Source organism: Orcinus orca, chromosome 16 (genome assembly GCF_937001465.1).
Source record: "Orcinus orca chromosome 16, mOrcOrc1.1, whole genome shotgun sequence".
In the NCBI taxonomy this organism is placed as follows: Eukaryota; Metazoa; Chordata; class Mammalia; order Artiodactyla; family Delphinidae; genus Orcinus; species Orcinus orca.
Window position 1 is genome coordinate 40,784,224 of NC_064574.1, and position 19,154 is coordinate 40,803,377.

Sequence of the window (19,154 nt, forward strand, 5' to 3'; positions counted from 1 at the left end):
AGTTCCATATTTCTTTGCATAGGTGAATATATTTTATATAAAATTTAACTATGTTAGGGGTTCAGAGTTCTCACATTGTTTCGAAACACACACATGGACATGGATGGTGGGAAGGTGGATTAGAGAGCAGCTCTGCTCCATTCCTGAAAGTCACTCAAGAGCTAGAAGAATTTGCCCCGGGCTCCTGCTCATTCTTGCCCTGACGGAACATTACACTCAGCGCATTACAGTAACTTTCCTAGGCCTGGGCTCATGCAGTAGAGGCTCAACTCCTCTCACATGTTATTTGCCTATAATTATTTCAGGACATAGCTATTTAAAGTTTAATTTTCTTTCAAAACTCACGTTTTGGGCTTTATATGATCCTTCTTTAGCCAAGGACTCGTATAATTGGATAGCTGCTGTTATGTTTTGCATGCCAAAATTTCCAAATAGCAAAGCATCAGCCATTTTCTCCATAGCTTTCAAGTTTCCCATGTCAGACGCTTTAGCAAAGAGTTTGTAGGCTCTGTTTGAAGAATACGAAGTTAGAAGTGTGATTATCAAAAATGAAAATTGTTGCTCCCTCCTTCATACTGCTTCTCTCTAACAAGTAGGACCTGGTTGATGTTGCTACTAACAATACAGTTTGGCTAAAGTCCATTACATTTCTAGACCAGTAGATTTTTTTCAGCCCTAGGTCAGACTAAGATTACAATTTCAAATATATCTGACAAATAATGAAGCTGCTGAAAAGTAGAAATATTGAGGCTATATCATGCTTCAAGCTTATAGACCAAGAAAAGTGAAAAATTGGGGCACTTGTCTTAAAATAGTGAACTCTCCCATGGCAACTCCCATTAATTATGAGTATTTGATTTATAAAATGAACTCTGAAATACATAACAATATAATCAAAATCAATTAAAAATAATCAAAACTGGAATGTCATCTTGGAAGTTACTATCATGAGAACTGTTCCTTTATATTCCAAGATAAATTTCTAAAACAGAACATATTATTCAGCACAGCAAAGACAGACTGTGTGGGAAAACAATAACCAAACAAAACCTTAATGGTTTTTAGGGCTCTAGAGTCTGAATGCCTGGGTTCAAATCCTGGCTCTACCACTAATTTAGTTTGAGAGCTTTGGGCAAGTTACTTGACTTTTCTGTGCCTCTCTCATCTATGGAATGGGGATAATAAAAGCACTTACTTCATAGGGTTGCTGGGAAGATTCAATGAGATAATCCATGTGAAATGCCTGGCATACTGCCTGATACAGAGTAAGCACTCAATAAATTTAGCTATTATTATTACTAGGACTATTGCATAGATTCTAAAGTTTTATAGCATGGTACTTTTTCTCCTATAATTAGTGGGTAAATCACGTAAAGTTTAGTGATTACCAATACAGATGCCAGAGGATTGCCTCACAGTGCATTTTATGAGTCCTAGTCAGAAGTCACCTGGACCTGATCTGTGTAGCAAGTAATGATGGAGAGACTTGCAAGGTCAAAACTTGTGTTGGAGATAGAGAGTGCTTTGGGGATTTATTTTTACTCTTCTAACTTCCTTTTTGGTAGCAGTAAGATCAGTCAAGCCTGTGACCTTGACTCAAATACCGGAACAAACACACAAATCTACCACAGCTGCCAATTCAGAAGGATCAGGAGACTCAGCTTTATATACCCCTACCCATGCTGTTGCTAGAATAAGCTGCTCTTGGTCAAAAGCTGGAGCCAAAAAGGCCAGGATGAGTGACATCCAGGTACGCATTAGGGTCCTGGATGGCAAACAGAGAGTAGACCCCAGTGGGACAAAAAGAAGCCAGGAGGTCAAGCAAGAAATTAGCCATGGTCAAAGCAAGCGGAGGTTCTGGGGACCAGAAGGCAAATAATAAAATAGAAGGTCTCAAAGGTCAATGAATTCAAATGTGTGGCATCAGGGGATGGGCATGGCAACAGGATACAGACTCCTGGGAGCTCTTCTGTTGCATGGCTTGCTGCTGCAACCACATAGTCTGCTGGGACTAGAAGGGCACCGACATGGTCCAGGGCAGAGAAACCTGAGATGGGCTACAGGGGCCAGCAATATATCCAGTCACTGGTCTCAGGGGGCAGCAAAAGTTTGCAAAACCAACCCCTCTAGGTGTCTTTGATTCTGAGGGAGGGGTCCCCTGTCAGGAAAGTCCAAGGTGATATATGGAATACCAGAAGCAGGACAAGGGCAGGAGAAAGGTGTTGGTAAAGTTTGTGGGATTAAGATCTGGACTGCAATCCCCAAGAGTGAAAAAGTAGGAGAAACTGGGCTGCAGGGGCAGATCTCCAAAAGAAAGTTCAGTTAGGTATCCGGATTGTCTGTAAAGGATCTGGCATTGGATGCTCGGTTGGGTGCTGGGGAAGGAGGAGGCTAAATGTATCTCTAGGACACATCAGAAACTTGGTGTGGGGCAGCAGCTTATCTTCACAGCTTCTTCACTGATGGGGAGTAATTCTTAATGACAGTTAACCTGGGATGTCATAGAGGTTTCTTGACTCCTTCAGACAAGTTTGTGTTTCCCTGACATATGCTTGCTTAACATCTGTACTTCCAACAGCACTGACTTGTTCAACAATTTTCCTTTCCTATATATGAAGAGACTGAATAAATGAATTAGACCAAGATGTGGGTGTGGATGAGCCAAAAATTGTACTAGCCCCTCTAACTCCTGCTACCCTCATCTGAGAAGCGGTGAAGCAAGGAGGGGGTAGGGTAGAAGATGAATAGGAGGGGTATGATTCCTCTTTGGTGTGACCAGAATCTTAAAGATGGCTGTATTAGATGTAACTGGCTTCAGTGGAGAGCAGACTATCCTGAAAACTGAAGGAATTTCACCCATCTTGCCCATAAACTCCTAGGGTCTTTTGTTATGAACATATTTGGTTTCAGGTCTCCACTGCTACACATGCTGAAGGGTCAGGAGACTCAGATTCATGTACCCTCTCATGTATCTATGCTGCTACAGAAATAAGCTGTTCTTCTCGGATTCTTGGGCAAGGACTGGAGCAGGATAGACTGGGAAAGAATAACCTGAGATTGAATGACACCAGGTAGGCATGAAGGTTCCTGCACTACTGGATGGTCCTGCACTGAAGGGCTGGGTTTTCTCCCCATCCTTGAAGCCAGAAAGGAAGGCACGCATGAAGGTTAAGCAGAACCTTCTAAGAGTGGTTTTGTCCCATCAGGCTGAATCTAGGCTTTCCTTGGACTTGATGGAGCCCCTCATCTTGGGTTCACAGGCTATAGGCAGAGCTAGTCTGAAATCTCAGGGAACAGCCCTTCCCATTGTTCTCTCATCTAGCCTGGCCAGCTTGAGAAATCCTATCCTTACTCATATACTCATTGGCACCTGAGTGAGCTGACTTCCCCATCAGGCTGGATTGTAGCTTGGGGTCTGATTTAACTCCATCCTCATCATGAGAGCCCCCAGGAATGCTCAGCATGAGCCTTGAGTTTTGCTAAGAATGGTTTCCTTTGCTCTTATAAAGAGCTTCTAATTTAACTTTCCCTAGAGAGAGGACCAAATCCCTTACTTCCTTCTTCTTGTCACTTTGGAAAAATCAGAATCTTTTTGACCTTCCATTTCCTCCTCCATAATTTGGGGATAATAATTTATGTCTTACAGTATCATCGTGAGCAATGAGTAATATCCCACACATAAATGCCTACAACATTAACACAAAGAAGGACCTTGAAAAATGGACGTTGTGATGTTTTTATAACCAGGTTCACAGTTGAGTGCCCCACCCCCACCCTCATCCTCTACACTCTTACGCTCTTCTCAAAGTCTTTGAGTTTTCAGAAAGAATTCATGGACTCTGCGCCTGCCTGCCTCGGGCTGGTTACCACAGCTCTGGGATGCTTCCCGTAGGGCTAGTATGCCTAATTTGTGTGAAAACAAAAGAAGTCTCCTTGTCGAGGGCTCAGAGTCCATTCTTTCTATTATGGTTCAAGACACACTTGCCTTCTTCTCTTCCACACCTTCCACTTACCATTTAGAGGACTAGAGATAAAAATAGCAAACACTTATCTCCTTATTACTAAGGACACTGTTCTAAGAGCTTGATTGCATTATCCAGGGCACGAAGCAGTTAAGTAACTTGCTCAGGATCACACCAGTAATGACAGAGCCAGAGTGTGATCCCAAGGTTTTAACTAGAGAGTTGATAGGACCTCAAGTTGTGCCCCTCTCCTGGGGGGAGAAGATATTTCTGCCTCCCATTTAGACAAAATAGATAAGTGAAAAGAGAAACAATGGACATGGTGTGAGACCATGTGGCCACGGCTTGGTCACCTCCCAGCTGTGCATTTGTGATCACTTCACTCTAACATCCTTGAATCTCTGTTCTCAACTTTTTAAAGGGGGAAAAATGAAACCCTTCTTAACTCATAAGTCTGTTCTGGGGATAAAATGACGTCACATGCACGAAAGTGCTCTGAAAACCATAAAGTGATGTACAAATGCTGTTAGGCAGAATAAAGCATTCTAAAACAATAACTTCTCTAATTCAAATAATACATGTTTTATTTCATTTGAATCAATTAAAGCCAAAACAGAATATTTTTGCCTGAATGCTCAGATCAGTGCCTTCATTCTGCCTTTCATTTAATGTGTAGGGACCGCAATTTCACACATAGTCCTTCCATTTGTAGGCTGGATAATTTGTAGGATTCTTTAAACACCATTTGATCCTTTTAAAAACAAAAGCTTACAGACAAATAAGCTTACTTGTTATACCAGTAAGCTTTTAATGACAAATTAGATTTTGGATTGTTCCTTTTTCTCAACCTGGAAATTGAACTTGGCTTAAGTAGCTGGATGGACTTACTCTGCTTTTTGTTTTCGGCTTTTAGACTGCTGGAGGATCTTGATGCCCATCTTAAAAAGCTGGTCTCCTTCATCAGTGAAAATTTTCTTTGTTTGCTTTTTTACTGTATATGGACGAACAAGGACAAATAGCATTATTTTTGTGTTTTATATTTTAAAAATAATGTGCTGGAATATTAGTTTGGGGTTCTCTCTCATTTTCTAACTTCTGCATTTCAAGATCACCTCACCTTTGGTCAGATGGTAGAAGCTGCCTACAAAAGTACTCTCTTCCTCTCTTTTGTGAAAGGTCTTGGAGGGTAGAGGAGACAGACAGATGTTTCTGATGGTAGGAGGGAGAGAGGTGTTCCCGGTGTGGGAAGAGGGTACAAAGTCCTGTAAGCAGAAGACAGGAAGCAAGGCCTCTAAGGGAAGGGGTTGCCTGGTGTATTCTACAGGTTGGATCTTAGACACCAGGCTCTCAGCTCTCAGATCCCTTGTCTGAACCTTAAGATTTCATGAGCAATGGGCATCTCCAAGATGACCATTGTGTACCTAGGATTGGAAGAGAGAATCTCCCTGAAAATTTTGCTCTGCCCAAGGCTCCCCCCTCCTCCCCAGAACCTTTCTCAGACCTTTCTAGCCTGAGAACTGTTGGGGATGAGCATCAGGAATAAGAGGGCAGAGTACGTGTGCCAAGACACACTTTGGACCTTGGAGAAGACACACAGAGAGAGTATCAATAATAATTTGCCTTGTGATGGAGACTCAGAGTAAATTTTATAGCATTTAAGGAAAATAAGGAAACAGGAATTTACCTGCTACAATAATAATATTTTAAAACATTTATATAACAATTCACAATTTTCAAAACATATCACCAGTTTACAGATGGGGAAAGCTGGTTAGAAGGAGAGTCTGCTTTAGAGCCCCCACCCCAACACACACACACACACACACACACACACACACACCCCTCCATAGTATCACAGTGCCTCTTGAAGTCCATTATGACACTCACTGAAACCTCTGATTAGGTGAACCACATCTGAAGTCATTTTATTTTATTATTTTTTTTAACATCGTTATTGGAGTATAATTGCTTTACAATGGTTTGTTAGTTTCTGCTTTATAACAAAGTGAATCAGCTATACATATGTCTCCATATCTCCTCCCTCTTGTGTCTCCCTCCCACCCCTCTAGGTGGTCACAAAGCACCAAGCTAATCTCCCTGTGCTATGTGGCTGCTTCCCACTAGCTATCTATTTTATGTTTGGTAGTATATATAAGTCCATGCCACTCTCTCACTTTCGTCCCAGCTTACCCTTCCCCCTCCCTGTGTCCTCAAGTCCATTCTCTACGTCTGTGTCTTTATTCCCGTCCTGCCCCTAGGTTCTTCAGAACCTTTTTTAATTTTTGGATTCCATATATATGTGTTAGCATACAATATTTGATTTTCTCTTTCTGACTTACTTCACTCTGTACGACAGACTCTAGGTCCATCCAACTCACTATAAATAACTCAATTTCATTTCTTTTTATGGCTGTGCAATATCGCATTGTATATATGTGCCACATCTTCTTTATCCATTCATCTGTTAATGGACACTTAGGTTGCTTCCATGTCCTGGCTATTGTAAATAGAGCTGCAATGAACATTGTGGTACATGACTCTTTTTGAATTATGGTTTTCTCAGGGTGTATGTCCAGTAGTGGGATTGCTGGGTCATATGGGAGTTCTGTTTTTAGGTTTTTAAGGAACCTCCATACTGTTCTCCATAATGGTTCTATCAATTTACATTTCCACCAATAGTGCAAGAGGGTTCCCTTTTCTCCACACCCTCTCCAGCATTTATTGTTTGTAGATTTTTTGATGATGGCCATTCTGACTGGTGTGAGGTGATACCTCATTGCAGTTTTGATTTGCATTTCTCTAATGATTAGTGATGTTGAGCATTCTTTCATGTGTTTGTCAGCAATCTGTATATCTTCTTTGGAGAAATGTCTATTTAGCTCTTCTGCCCATTTTTGGATTGGGGTTGTTTTTTTTTTTTGATATTGAGTTGCATGAGCTGCTTGTAAATTTTGGAGGTTAGTCCTTTGTCAGTTGCTTCGTTTGCAAATATTTTCTCCCATTCTGAGGGTTGTCTTTTCTTCTTGTTTATGGTTTCCTTTGCTGTGCAAAAGCTTTGAAGTTTCATTAGGTCCCATTTGTTTATTTTTGTTTTTATTTCCATTTCTCTAGGAGGTGGGTCAAAAAGGATCTTGCTGTGATGTATGTCATAGAGTGTTCTTCCTATGTTTTCCTCTACTATTTTTATAGTGTCTGGCCTTACATTTAGGTCTTTCATCCATTTGGAGTTTATTTTTGTGTATGGTGTTAAGGAGTGTTCTAATTTCATTCTTTTACAAGTAGCTCTCCAGTTTTCCCAGCACCACTTATTGAAGAGGCTGCCTTGTCTCCATTGTATATTCTTGCCTCTTTTATCAAAAATAAGGTGACCATATGTGCGTGGGTTTATCTCTGGGCTTTCTATCCTGTTCCATTGATCTATATTTCTATTTTTGTGCCAGTACCATACTGTCTGGCACTGTAGCTTTGTAGTATAGTCTGAAGTTTGGGAGCCTGATTCCTCCAGCTCCGTTTTTCTTTCTGAAGATTGCTGAAGTCATTTTAAAGGAGAGGCATTCTGGGATTTGATGCCTCATTAACAAGACAACAAAGAACTTTTAAAGTGGTTCTTGTTTTTCTTCTTCCTGACAAGATATCAGAGTTGTGCACTTTCTTTTGTAAATTAAATAACAAACCCAAACACAACAAACTTAAAAGCCAGTTTACAACTATTTTGAATGCTTCAAGTTATCCAATCAATTTAGTAACACCAGACAAGTTTTGTGTCTAACTTCTGCTTTGGGTTGTATATTACCTATACTTATGATTAAAGAGGAAAAATAATGGGAAAAATCTACTCATCTGTGTTTGGAATAGCAATTGCTCCTGTTAACATGCTTTCAAAGAGTGAGAATAAATTTTGAAAGGTTGACTCTGCATCCATATACATATGAGAAATGATTTACCACTACAGATTTCTAGCCATGCCTTTTACCTTTACGTGTAATTTTCTTTTTGGTTTTCCAAATGTATTAAAATACAAGTTTTCTTTAACACAAGAGGGCTCAATTATCAGAAAAAGTTATCTTGACAACACTTTGATTTTCTTTTTATGGTTTAATGATTTCAAAATTTGGGGAAAATTACAGTCAGGAAATGATTTGTGGATTTGAGGAGACCATTCTGAAGTTGATGTAAAAGACCTTCATGACTCTGAAGTCCTTTGAATGGCCAACTGTTTTGTACTGGTAGGGGCTCTAAGGTGACTGAGAAGTGGTGGGGATGAGCATCAGGAATAAAAGGGCGAATAGGTGTGCTAGAGAAGTATTTAAGGCAGCAGTAGATTGTGGAAAGTGATCCAACTAGATGAGTTTGTATTTCAGTGTTTGTCAGAGATATAATTTGTAGAGAGTTCTAGATACTTTATTACTTCTGCAGTCTTATTATCATTACTCCCTATCTAACTTGGGGACTGTTATGGGCTGAATTTGTGTCCTTCAAAATTCATATATTGAAGTCCCAACCCCCAGTACCTCAGAATGTAACCGTATTTGGAGATGAGGTCTTTAAAGAAGTGATTAAATGAGGCCATTAGGTTGGGGCCCTAATCCAATATGACAGGTGTCCTTATAAGCAGAAGAAACACCAGGAGCATGTGGGCACAGAAAAAGATCATGTAAGGACACATTGAGAAGGTGACCCTTTGTAAGCCAAGGAAAGAAGCCTTAGAATGAAACCAACCCTGCAAACACCTTGATCATGGACTTCCAGCCTCCAGAACTGTGAGAAAATAAATTTCTGCTGTGTAAGCCACCTTGCCTATGGTATTTTGTTATGGCAGCCATAGCAAACTAATACTGATGCCAACTCCAAATCACAAGGAAAACAAGCTGTCCCTTCTCCCTGTGAGAAAGGATGCCCCAAACTCAGTTTCTGATCAGATCAGTGGCTACCTTCGAAAAGCAAGAGGCACTGAAATTTCCCATGGCCCCGCAAGGTTTCCAGGTGCTGGACATCTGACTTTCCCAGGCAGCTGGATGCCCAGGTAGCTCACGTCTGACAAAGTCATTTTCTCATGATTGTACTCAAAGTACAGTGTAGTAGGTAGACCTTGCATATGTCCAGAAATACTTGGACCCAGATTACCTTTCTGTGAGATGGTGGGAGAAATGGGAATCTATGCCTTCTCCTGCTCATACTTCAGTTGTAAAATTCTCTAATCAAGTCTATTTCTTAATTCCTGTCACTTGCCATTGTGGAATTCGTGCAGAATCCTCTTGTTCATAATGACTATAAGCAAATCTTTAGAACAAAAATGGCCCACTTGCTTGTTTCAGATATTAATGAGAAGAAGGAAAGCTGGAGACAACTTGTTCTCTGTCATTCATACGTTTACTCGTTCATTTAATAGGTATGAACTGATGATACTCACCATGTGTTAGACACAATGCTAGATATTGTGTCTTAGCCTGGTGGAGACAAACATGTTTACCAAAAATTACAAGGCCAGATGGTAGGCACTACATAAGAAGGCACTGTGGGAGTAAAGGAGGCTTCTTTGTTTGTAAGCAACAGAAACCCAATATGATTGACTTAAGCCAAAGAAACTTATTAGGAGGTTCATAGACTCAATGGGGTTGATCAGGAATCAAAGTATCTCTGGAAGCAGAGGCAGACATTGCTACTGGGATGGACTAGAATACAATCCTTTTAGGACCTTCCTCTCTCTGTTGAGGAAGACTCCATGATGAATCTGATGGGTCAGCAGGGAAAACAAGGCTTCTCATTACCTTCCTATAAAAATGTATCCATTGGGGAAGATCTAATTCCTCAGAGGAAATTGGGATGGTGAGAAGGGTAAAATGGGTGATGGGAAGCCCACAAACAGCAAATGCCCACCCACTTCATGCCCCTTACTCTGGCTTCGTGAAATAAAGAAATCTTCACAGATTAAATGGCACTTTAGATAGTTCTTAAAACGTAGGTAGGAATTTGTCAGGCCAAGAAGATGAAACTGGTGTTCCATTTGGAGGAAACAGTTTATGCAAATGAACTGGGGGGCAGTGTATCTTGAAGAATGAGAGCTTGAGTGTCACGGCTGGTCATGCAGTCAAAGCTGGCTACGGAAGTAAGTGATACTGAGGAGCGCGGACAGAGGGGTGAAGAAGGAGAGGGAGGAGGGAACTGAGGTCATTGTGAAGGTGAAGGCAGGTTTGGTAGGCGAAAGAGAGAGAGAATAGAAGTGGCAGGAGGATGGCTCTGATCAGAGACAATTGTTTTGGAGTTTGAATAGAGACAAGTTGATTGGAGTCAAGGAGGTTCAGCAAGTAAGGCAAGGTCTTTCAACATATATATTTAACCCTCCAAGGTGCTGGTGGCCTATAGCCATTGGCTGATTGATGTGGGAGTAAAAAAGCCCAGCCCCCTTGCCTATGCGAAGGGGGCAATCCTCCAGGGCAATTCGTTCTTCAAAGCCCTAAACTTCTGAAACTCTTATCTTTGCTCAGCTCCTTCCCTTGCCCTAGCCTGCATTCCTCACTTTCTTGTATGTTTCACCAGAAAATCTAGAACTTTAGCACTTAAATTTAAGTATATAAATACCATCTAAATTATCTAGAAAAATAAAAGGGAAAAGAATAATAAATTCATTATTTTGAATCTCAAATTATAGTCACGTTGTGAGCCACATAAAGGATCACTGAGAGTTAAAAGAATGTTTTGTCACTGAGAGTTAAAGGAGATGAATATCTTTTAGTCTGACTAAAAATCAGGTGCTTTCACCATTAAAATGATACAAAAAGATAAAATGGGAAAATCTTTGCCCTGCAGAAAATCTTGCCTCCACAGACACTGTATCTATCTAATTTTAATTGTCTTTAATATAAACCAACTTCAGTTTCTGATGTTCTGAATAATGCATCAGAAGAGCTCTTCACATTTGCCCTTAATGTCTGCTAGAAAGATACAAACTAAGATAAGGAGGGAGAATAACGATCCATTTCTAAAAATAACATTCCATCCAAGAAAGAATGACTCAGCAGAGTTTAGTCAGATAAAGATGCGATCAACTCAAATACACTTGAATAGAGCACAGATATTTACAACAGTCAAGTTTATTCATTCTGTCCCCAGATTATTGTCCTCAGGTATCAATACCTCCAGTGGTATTTCTTAGAAATGGTAGACAAATTATCAGTAGAAAAAAAATTTTTTTCTCTTTAAGTATGTATTAAGCAAAGCTTGAAATAAGAGGGATTCTGACAGATACAAATCACAATCTAAAACTCTTAATTTAGCAGAAAGAAATATGGGTTATAAAACAAGTGAAGAATCAAAAATAATATATATCTATAGTTATAGTATAAATAGGAGCTAATATTTATAAAGCACTTGGGTCCCAAGGCAATTTTCTCACTGACTGTAAAAGGAAGGCGCCATATCATTCCCATTTTACAGATGAGGTGATGTAGGCACAGAGAGGTTAAGTAACCTACCTAAGGTCATATAGCTGGTACCCAGTAGACAAGGATTCAAATCTAGGCAGTCTGACTCCAGAGTCTGTGCTCATACTACTTCTTAGAGCTACACAAAATGCAGACTCATGTGTTAAATGCAAAGTTACCATCAAATCATGAACAATTTGAAAAAATAAAAAAATTTTAAATATATTTTAAAAATAAATTTATTGTAATTTGTCATAAATATTTTAAAGTTGTTTATTTATAGTAATACTTCATTTATCTGACATTATTGAAAAATATGTTTCATATAAATCATTTTCCCCATTACATGAGTCATATCCCTTTTTATTTTGACTGTTTTCTGATGGAAATCTGTCTAAAAAGGATACAGTATATTCCTCCACCTTCCCCAACAGAAGATAATGAGCATGGTGTAACCTGGTCTTGATGATTCAGAGCATCATTAGGCATACCTGACAATGCCTAGTCTGGTTGGTTTGGACAAGATTATGTAAGAAGACAGTGCTTGTGGGAGGTCTTGGATAATAGGAAGACTTTCAGTAATGAGTGGGAGCAGGGGCAAGGGAAAGATGGTGACATGCTGTACCCATGTCCTCTGGGGTGGGCAAGAGTGCCTGCTGAAAGTGGCTGGGTTGACACTTAGCTGCACTTGCTAATTTGTAACACCTTAGATCACTGTTTCCCAAAGGGTACATAAGATAATTTTAAGTGGTACACACACAAACTTTAATACTTTGATAGTTAATATATTTAATGTATATTCACCTGTAAATTCTATTTGTGTCAAGTGATGCTAATTTCCATTTTTTTTCCTTAAAAAATTAACCATGAAATATTTCAAACATATAAAAAAAAATCCAGAAAGTGAAACACACTATAACCCTACCCCCTCACACACACAGTTTAACAGATGGTGACATTTTGCCTTATTTGTTTTAAGTATCGACTCTAAGGAAACAGAATGTACAGAAACACCCAAGCCTCCTCCCAGCATCCTTTCTCCTTGTTCCCTCTTCAGAGGGGTTATTGTCCTGAAGTTGCTATGTAGCTATTTTACTACATATATGTACCCAATATTATTTCTATACTTCGTATAAATAGCATCATACTGTATATACTTTTGCAACTAGGTTTTTCACTTTTTTTTTTTTGCGGTACGCGGGCCTCTCACTGTTGTGGCCTCTCCCGTTGTGGAGCACAGGCTCCGGACGCGCAGGTTCAGCGGCCATGGCTCACGGGCCTAGCCGCTCCGCGGCATGTGGGATCTTCCCGGACCGGGGCACGAACCCGTGTCCCCTGCATTGGCAGGCAGACTCTCAACCACTTCGCCACCAGGGAAGCCCGGTTTTTCACTTTTTGAGATTTATTCATCTTGAGTCAAGCAAGTTTCATTCATTCATTTTAACAGCACCAACAGTCTGGTTAAAATTCTTTGTATGTATAATCCACTTTATGTATTCATTGCTTCATTATTTATCCTACTCATTCCATGCACATTAGGTTTTTCCACTTCTGTGTTACCAAAACCAATTCTACAATGAAAATCCTCATGCACATTTCCTTCTACAGATGTGTGAGAATTTATCTAAAAGTACATGTGCCAAGTATGGGATATATGCATCTTAAACTTTACTAAATATTACCACATTGCTGTTTAAAGAGGTTGGACAAAACTTATGCTCTCACTAGTGATGTATAAGGGTTCTTGTTTCTTCACATTCTGGATCACTCATGGGGCTATCTGACCTTTTAGTTTTGCTAATCTGTGTCAAATAATTAATCTTTGCTATTGAATTTGTTTCTGCAATTACTAATGAAGTTAAGTATAATTATCGGCCTTTGGTTGTTTTCACCTTTTAGGAAAATGGGATATTTATTACCTCACAACTGTTAGAATGGCTATCATCAAAAAGGCAAGAAATAAATGTTGGTGAGGATGTGAAGAAAAGGGAAACCTTATACACTGTTGGAAATGTAAATTGGTGCAGCCACTATGTCCTCAAAAAATTAAGAATGGAACTACCATGTGATCTAGCAATTCCACTTCTGGGTATTTATCCAAAGAATTTGAAAACACTAACTTGAAAAGATATGTGCACCCCTGTATTCATCACTTCATTACTTACAATAGCCAAGGTATGGAGACAACTTAGGTGCCCATCAATAGATGAATGGATAAAGAAGATGTTTTATATATATATATATATATATATATATATATATATATATACACACACATATATATACATATATATGCGGTACACACACATATACACACACACACACACAATGGAATACTACTCAGCTATCATCAAAAAAGATGAAACATGGATGAACCTTGAGGGTATTATGCTAAGTGAAATAAGTCAGATGAAGAAAGACAAATACCATATGATTTCACTAATATGTGGAATATGAAAAACAAAAAAACAAATAAAAAATAAATGAACAAACCAAAACAAACACATAGATATAGAGAACAGAGTAGTGGTTAACAGAAGGGAAGTGGGGGAGGGAAGGGCAAAATGCATAAAGAGGGCCAACTGTAAGGTGATGGTTAGAAACTAAATTTTTGATGGTGAGCACACTGTAGTATATTCAGAAGCACAAGTATAATGCTATATATATGAAACTTATATAATGTTTTAAAGTTTTTTTTGGATATGGACCATTTTTTTAAAGTCTTTACTGAATTTGTTACAATACTGCTTCTGTTTTATGTTTTGGTTTTTGGGCTGTGAGGCATGTGGGATCTTAGCTTCCTGACCAGGGATTGAACCTACATCCCCTGCATTGGAAGGTGAAGTCTTAACCACTGGACCACCAGGGAAGTCCCCAGTTCCCTTATATAATGTTATAAACCAATGTTACCTCAATAAAAAATAAATCTAAAAAAAAAAGAATTGCCTATTTGTATCCTTTGTTCCTTTTCTATTTGGTTTTCATGTTGATTTGTAGGTGTTCTTTATATAACCAAATACTAATTCTTTGTTGACTATATTTGTTGCTTTTTCCAGCGTGTTAGGCTTCTTTTTATGTTATAATAAAAAATATATATTCAAATTAAAATTTTTTCAGGTCATCAAATTTATGAATTTTGCCATTATGGTTTTATTTTTATCTTTTCTAAGACCCCTTTCTTATGCCAATATCATAATTTCTTCTAAAATTATTAAAGTTTTGATAATCACATTTAGGTCTTTAATAAAACTGGAATTTTTGTATATGAGGTGGGGATGGGATCTTATGTTAATCTTCATCCAAATGATAATCAATGGTCTGTGTATAATCTGTTTATACTTTCCCAGCACCACTTATTGAAGAGGCTATCTTTTCTCCATTGAATGTTCTTGCCTCCTTTGTCATAAATTGGATGCTCATATGTGTGTGGGTTTATCTCTGGGCATTCTATCCTATACCATTCATTTACATTTCTGTTTTTGTGCCAGTACCATACTGTCTTGATTACTGTGGCTTTGAGGTATAGTTTGAAGTCAGGGAGCCTGATTCCTCCAACTGTTTTTCTTTCTCAAGATTGCTTTGGCTATTCAGGGTCTTTTGTGTTTCTATACGAATTGTAAAATCTTTTGTCCTAATTCTGTGAAGAATACCATTGGTAGTTTGATAGGGATTGCATTCAACCTGTAGATTGCTTTGGGTAGTATAGTCATTTTCACAATACTGATTCTTCCAATCCAAGAACATGGCATATTTCTCCATCTGTTTATGTCATCTTTGATTTCGTTCATCAGTGTTTTGTAGTTTTCTGAGTACAAGTCTTTCCCCTCCTTAGGCAGGTTTATTCCTAGGTATTTTATTATTTTTGTTGCAATGGTAAATGGGAGTGTTTCCTTAATTTCTCTCTTTGATTTTTTGTTGTTGCTGTATAGGAATGCCAGAGCTTTTTGTGCATTAACTTTGTATACTGAAACCTTACCAAATTCATTGATTAGTTCTAGTGGTTTTCTGGTGGCATCTTTAGGATTTTCTATGCATAGTATCATGCCATCTGCAAACACTGACAGTTTTACTTCTTCTTTTCCAATTTGTATTCCCTTTATTTCCTTTTCTTCTCCGATTGCTCTAACCAGGACTTCCAAAACTATGCTGAGTAAGAGTGGCGAGACTGGACATTCTTGTCTTGTTCCTGATCTTAGTGGAAATGCTTTCAGTTTTTCACCATTGAGTATGATGCTTGTGGTGGGTTTGTCATATATGGCCTTTATTAAGTTGAGGTAGGTTCCCTCTATGCCCACTTTCTGGAGAGTTTTTATCATAAATGGGTGTTGAATTTTGTCAAAAGCTTTTTCTGCATCTATTCAGATGATCATATGGTTTTTATTCCTTAATTTGTTAATATGGTGTATCACATTGATTGACTTGCGTATATTGAAGAAACCTTGCATCCCTGGGATAAATCCCACTTGATCATGGTGTATGATCCTTTTAATGTGCTGTTGGATTCTGTTTGTTATTATTTTGTTCAGGATTTTTGCATCTAAGTTCATCAGTGATATTGGTCTATAATTTTCTACTTTTGTGATATCTTTTTCTGGTTTTGGTATCCGGGTGATGGTGGCTTCGTAGAATGAATTTGGGAGTGTTTCTCCCTCTGCAATTTTTTGGAAGAGTTTGAGAAGGACAGGTGCTAGCTCTTCTCTATATGTTTGATAGAATTCACCTGTGAAGCCATCTGGTCCTGGACTTTTGTTTGTTGGAAGATTTTTTTTGTTTTTTTTTTGCAGTACACAGGCCTCTCACTGTTGTGGCCTCTCCCATTGAGGAGCACAGGCTCCAGACGTGCAGGCTCAGTGGCCATGGCTCATGGGCCCAGCCACTCCATGGCATGTGGGATCCTCCCGGACCAGGGCACAAACCCATGTCCACTGCATCGGCAGGCGGACTCTCAACCACTGTGCCACCAGGGAAGCCCTGTTGGAAGATTTTTAATCACAGTTTCAATTTCATTACTTGTGATTGCTCTGTTCATATTTTCTATTTCTTCCTGGTTAAGTCTTGGAAGGTTATACCTTTCTAAGAATTTCTCCATTTCTTCCAGGTTGTCCATTTTATTGGCACAGAGTTGCTTGTAGTAGTCTCTTATAATCCTTTGTATTTCTGCAGTGTCTGTTGTGATTTATCTTTTTTCATTTCTAATTTTATTGATTTGCATCCTCTCCCCTTTTTTCTTGATGAGTCTGGCTAAGGGTTTATCAGTTTTGTTTATATTCTCAAAGAACCAGTTTTAGTTTTATTGATCTTTGCTATTGTTTTCATTTTTATTTCATTTATTTCTGCTCTGGTCTTTATGATTTCTTTCCTTCTACTGACTTTGGGTTTTCTTTGTTCTTCTTTCTCTAGTTGTTTTAATTGTAGGGTTAGATTGTTTATTTGAGATTTTTCTTGTTTCTTGAGGTGAGACTTAATTGCTATAAACTTCCCTCTTAGAACTGCTTTTGCTGCATCCCATAGGTTTTGCGTCATCGTGTTTTCATTGTCATTTGTTTCTATGCATTTTTAAAATTTCTTCTTTGATTTCTTCAGTGATCTCTTGGTTATTTAGTACAGCCCTGTTTACCCTCCATGTATTTGTGGTTTTTTACAGTTTTTTCCTGTAATTGATTTTCAATTTCATAGCGTTGTGGTCAGAAAAGATGCTTGATACGATTTCAATTTTCTTAAGTTTTCTGAGGCTTGATTTGTGACCCAAGATGTGATCAATCCTGGAGACTGTTCCGTGTGCACTTGAGAAGAAAGTGTATTCTGCCACTTCTGGGTGGAATATTCTATAAATATCAATTAAATGTATCTGGTCTATTGTATCATTTAAAGCTTGTGTTTCCTTATTTATTTTCTGTTTGGATGATCTCTCCATTGGTGTAAGTGGGGTGTTAAAGTCCCCTACTATTATTGTGCTACTGTTGATTTCTCCTTTCATGGTTGTTAGCATTTGCCTTATGTATTGAGGTGCTCCTATGTTGGGTGCATAAACATTTATAATTGTTATAGCTTCTTCTTGGATTGATCCTTTGATCACAATATAGTGTCCCTCCTTATCTCTTGTAACAGTCTTTATTTTAAAATCTATTTTATCTGATACGAGTATTGCTACTCCAGCTTTCTTTTGATTTCCGTTTGCATGGAATATCTTTTTCCATTCCTTCACTTTCAGTGTGTATGTGTCCATAGGTCTGAAGTGGGCCTCTTGTAGACAGCATATAAGGGTCTTGTTTTTGTATCCATTCAGCCAGTCTGTGTCTTTTGGTTGGGGCATTTAATCCATTTACATTCAAGGTTATTATCAATATGTATGTTCCTATTACCATTTTCTTAATTGTTTTGGGTTTGTTTTTGTGGGTGTGTTTCTTCTCTCATGTTTCCAGCCTAGAGAAGTTCCTTTAGGATTTGATGTAAAGCTGGTTTGGTGGTGCTGAATTCTCTTAGGTTTTGCTTGTCTGAAAAGCTTTTGATTTCTCCATTGAATCTGAATGAGATCCTCTGGGTAATCTTGGTTGTAGGCTTTTCTCTTTCATCACTGTAAGTATATCCTGCCACTCCTTCCTGGCCTGCAGAGTTTCTGCTGAAAAATCAGCTGATAACCTTAGGGGGATTCCTTTGTATGTTATTTTTTGGTTTTCCCTTGCTGCTTTTAATATTTTTTCTTTGAATTTAATTTTTGTTAGTTTGATGAAAATGTGTCTTGGTGTGTTTCTCCTAGGGTTTATCCTGTATGGGGTTCTCTGCACTTCCTGAACTTGGGTGACTATTTCCTTTCCCATGTTAGGGAAGTTTTCCACTATAATCTCTTCAAATATTTTCTCAGACCCTTTCTTTTTCTCTTCCTCTTCTGGGACCCCTATAATTCGAATGTTAGTGTGTTTAGGGCTGTCCCAGAGGTCTCTGAGATTGTCTTCAATTTTATTTATTCTTTTTTCTTTATTCTGCTCCTTGGCAGTTATTTCCACCATTTTGTCTTCCAGCTCACTTAATTCATTCTTCTGCCTCAGTTATTCTGTTACTGACTCCTTCTAGTGTATTTTTCATTTCAATTATTGTGTTGTTCATCTCTGTTTGTTTTTTCTTTTGTTCTTCTAGATCTTTGTTAAACATTTCTTGTATTTTCTCAATCCGTGCCTCCATTCTATTTCTGAGATTCTGGATCATCTTTACTATCATTACTCTGAATTCTTTTTCAGATAGATTGCCTATTTCCTCTTCATTTATTTGGTCACGTAGGTTTTTACATTGCTCCTTCATCTGTGACAAAGTTTTTTGCCGTCTCATTTTTTTTTTCCTTTTTTTTTATGAGTGGGATTTTGTTCCTATCTTGCTGGTTTTTTGGCCTGAGGCCTCCAACGCTGGAGTTTCTAGGCTGTTGGGTAGAGCTGCGTTTTGGTGCTGAGATGAGGACCTCTGTGAGACTTCACTCCGATAAATATTCCCCTGGAGTCTGAGGTTCTCTGTTAGTCCAGTGGTTCGGACTGAGAGCACCCACCGCAGGAGCTTCTGCATGACCCCTGGCTTGTGAACCAAGCTGGTTCACTTGGGGGTTCACTTGGGTGTTCCTCCCGTCTCCTTGGGCATCCTACCAGCGGCCATCAGGCACCCTAGTTATGGGGAGACACTAACTGCACGTCTTCCCACGCTGCCATCTTGACTCCACCCCCCCAACAAGGCTTTTAATGTAGGAATTGTGGAATTGTTTCCACGAAGTTATTTTGTATTGCTTCTT

At 38.8% G+C, this 19,154-nt stretch overlaps 1 protein-coding gene across 2 annotated transcripts in view; it reads right to left on the minus strand.

Moving 5' to 3' along the window:
- SEL1L2 (SEL1L2 adaptor subunit of ERAD E3 ligase) overlaps positions 1-19,154 on the minus strand; it is a 115,747-nt gene that overhangs the window by 56,534 nt on the left and 40,059 nt on the right. For both annotated transcript variants that reach the window (XM_033440344.2, XM_049699217.1), the window contains exons 4-5: positions 4,851-4,953; positions 346-508 (exon numbers count right to left, since the gene is read on the minus strand). In XM_033440344.2, coding sequence (XP_033296235.1) covers positions 346-508; positions 4,851-4,953 — 266 coding nt within the window. The remainder of the gene's footprint in view (positions 1-345; positions 509-4,850; positions 4,954-19,154) is intronic.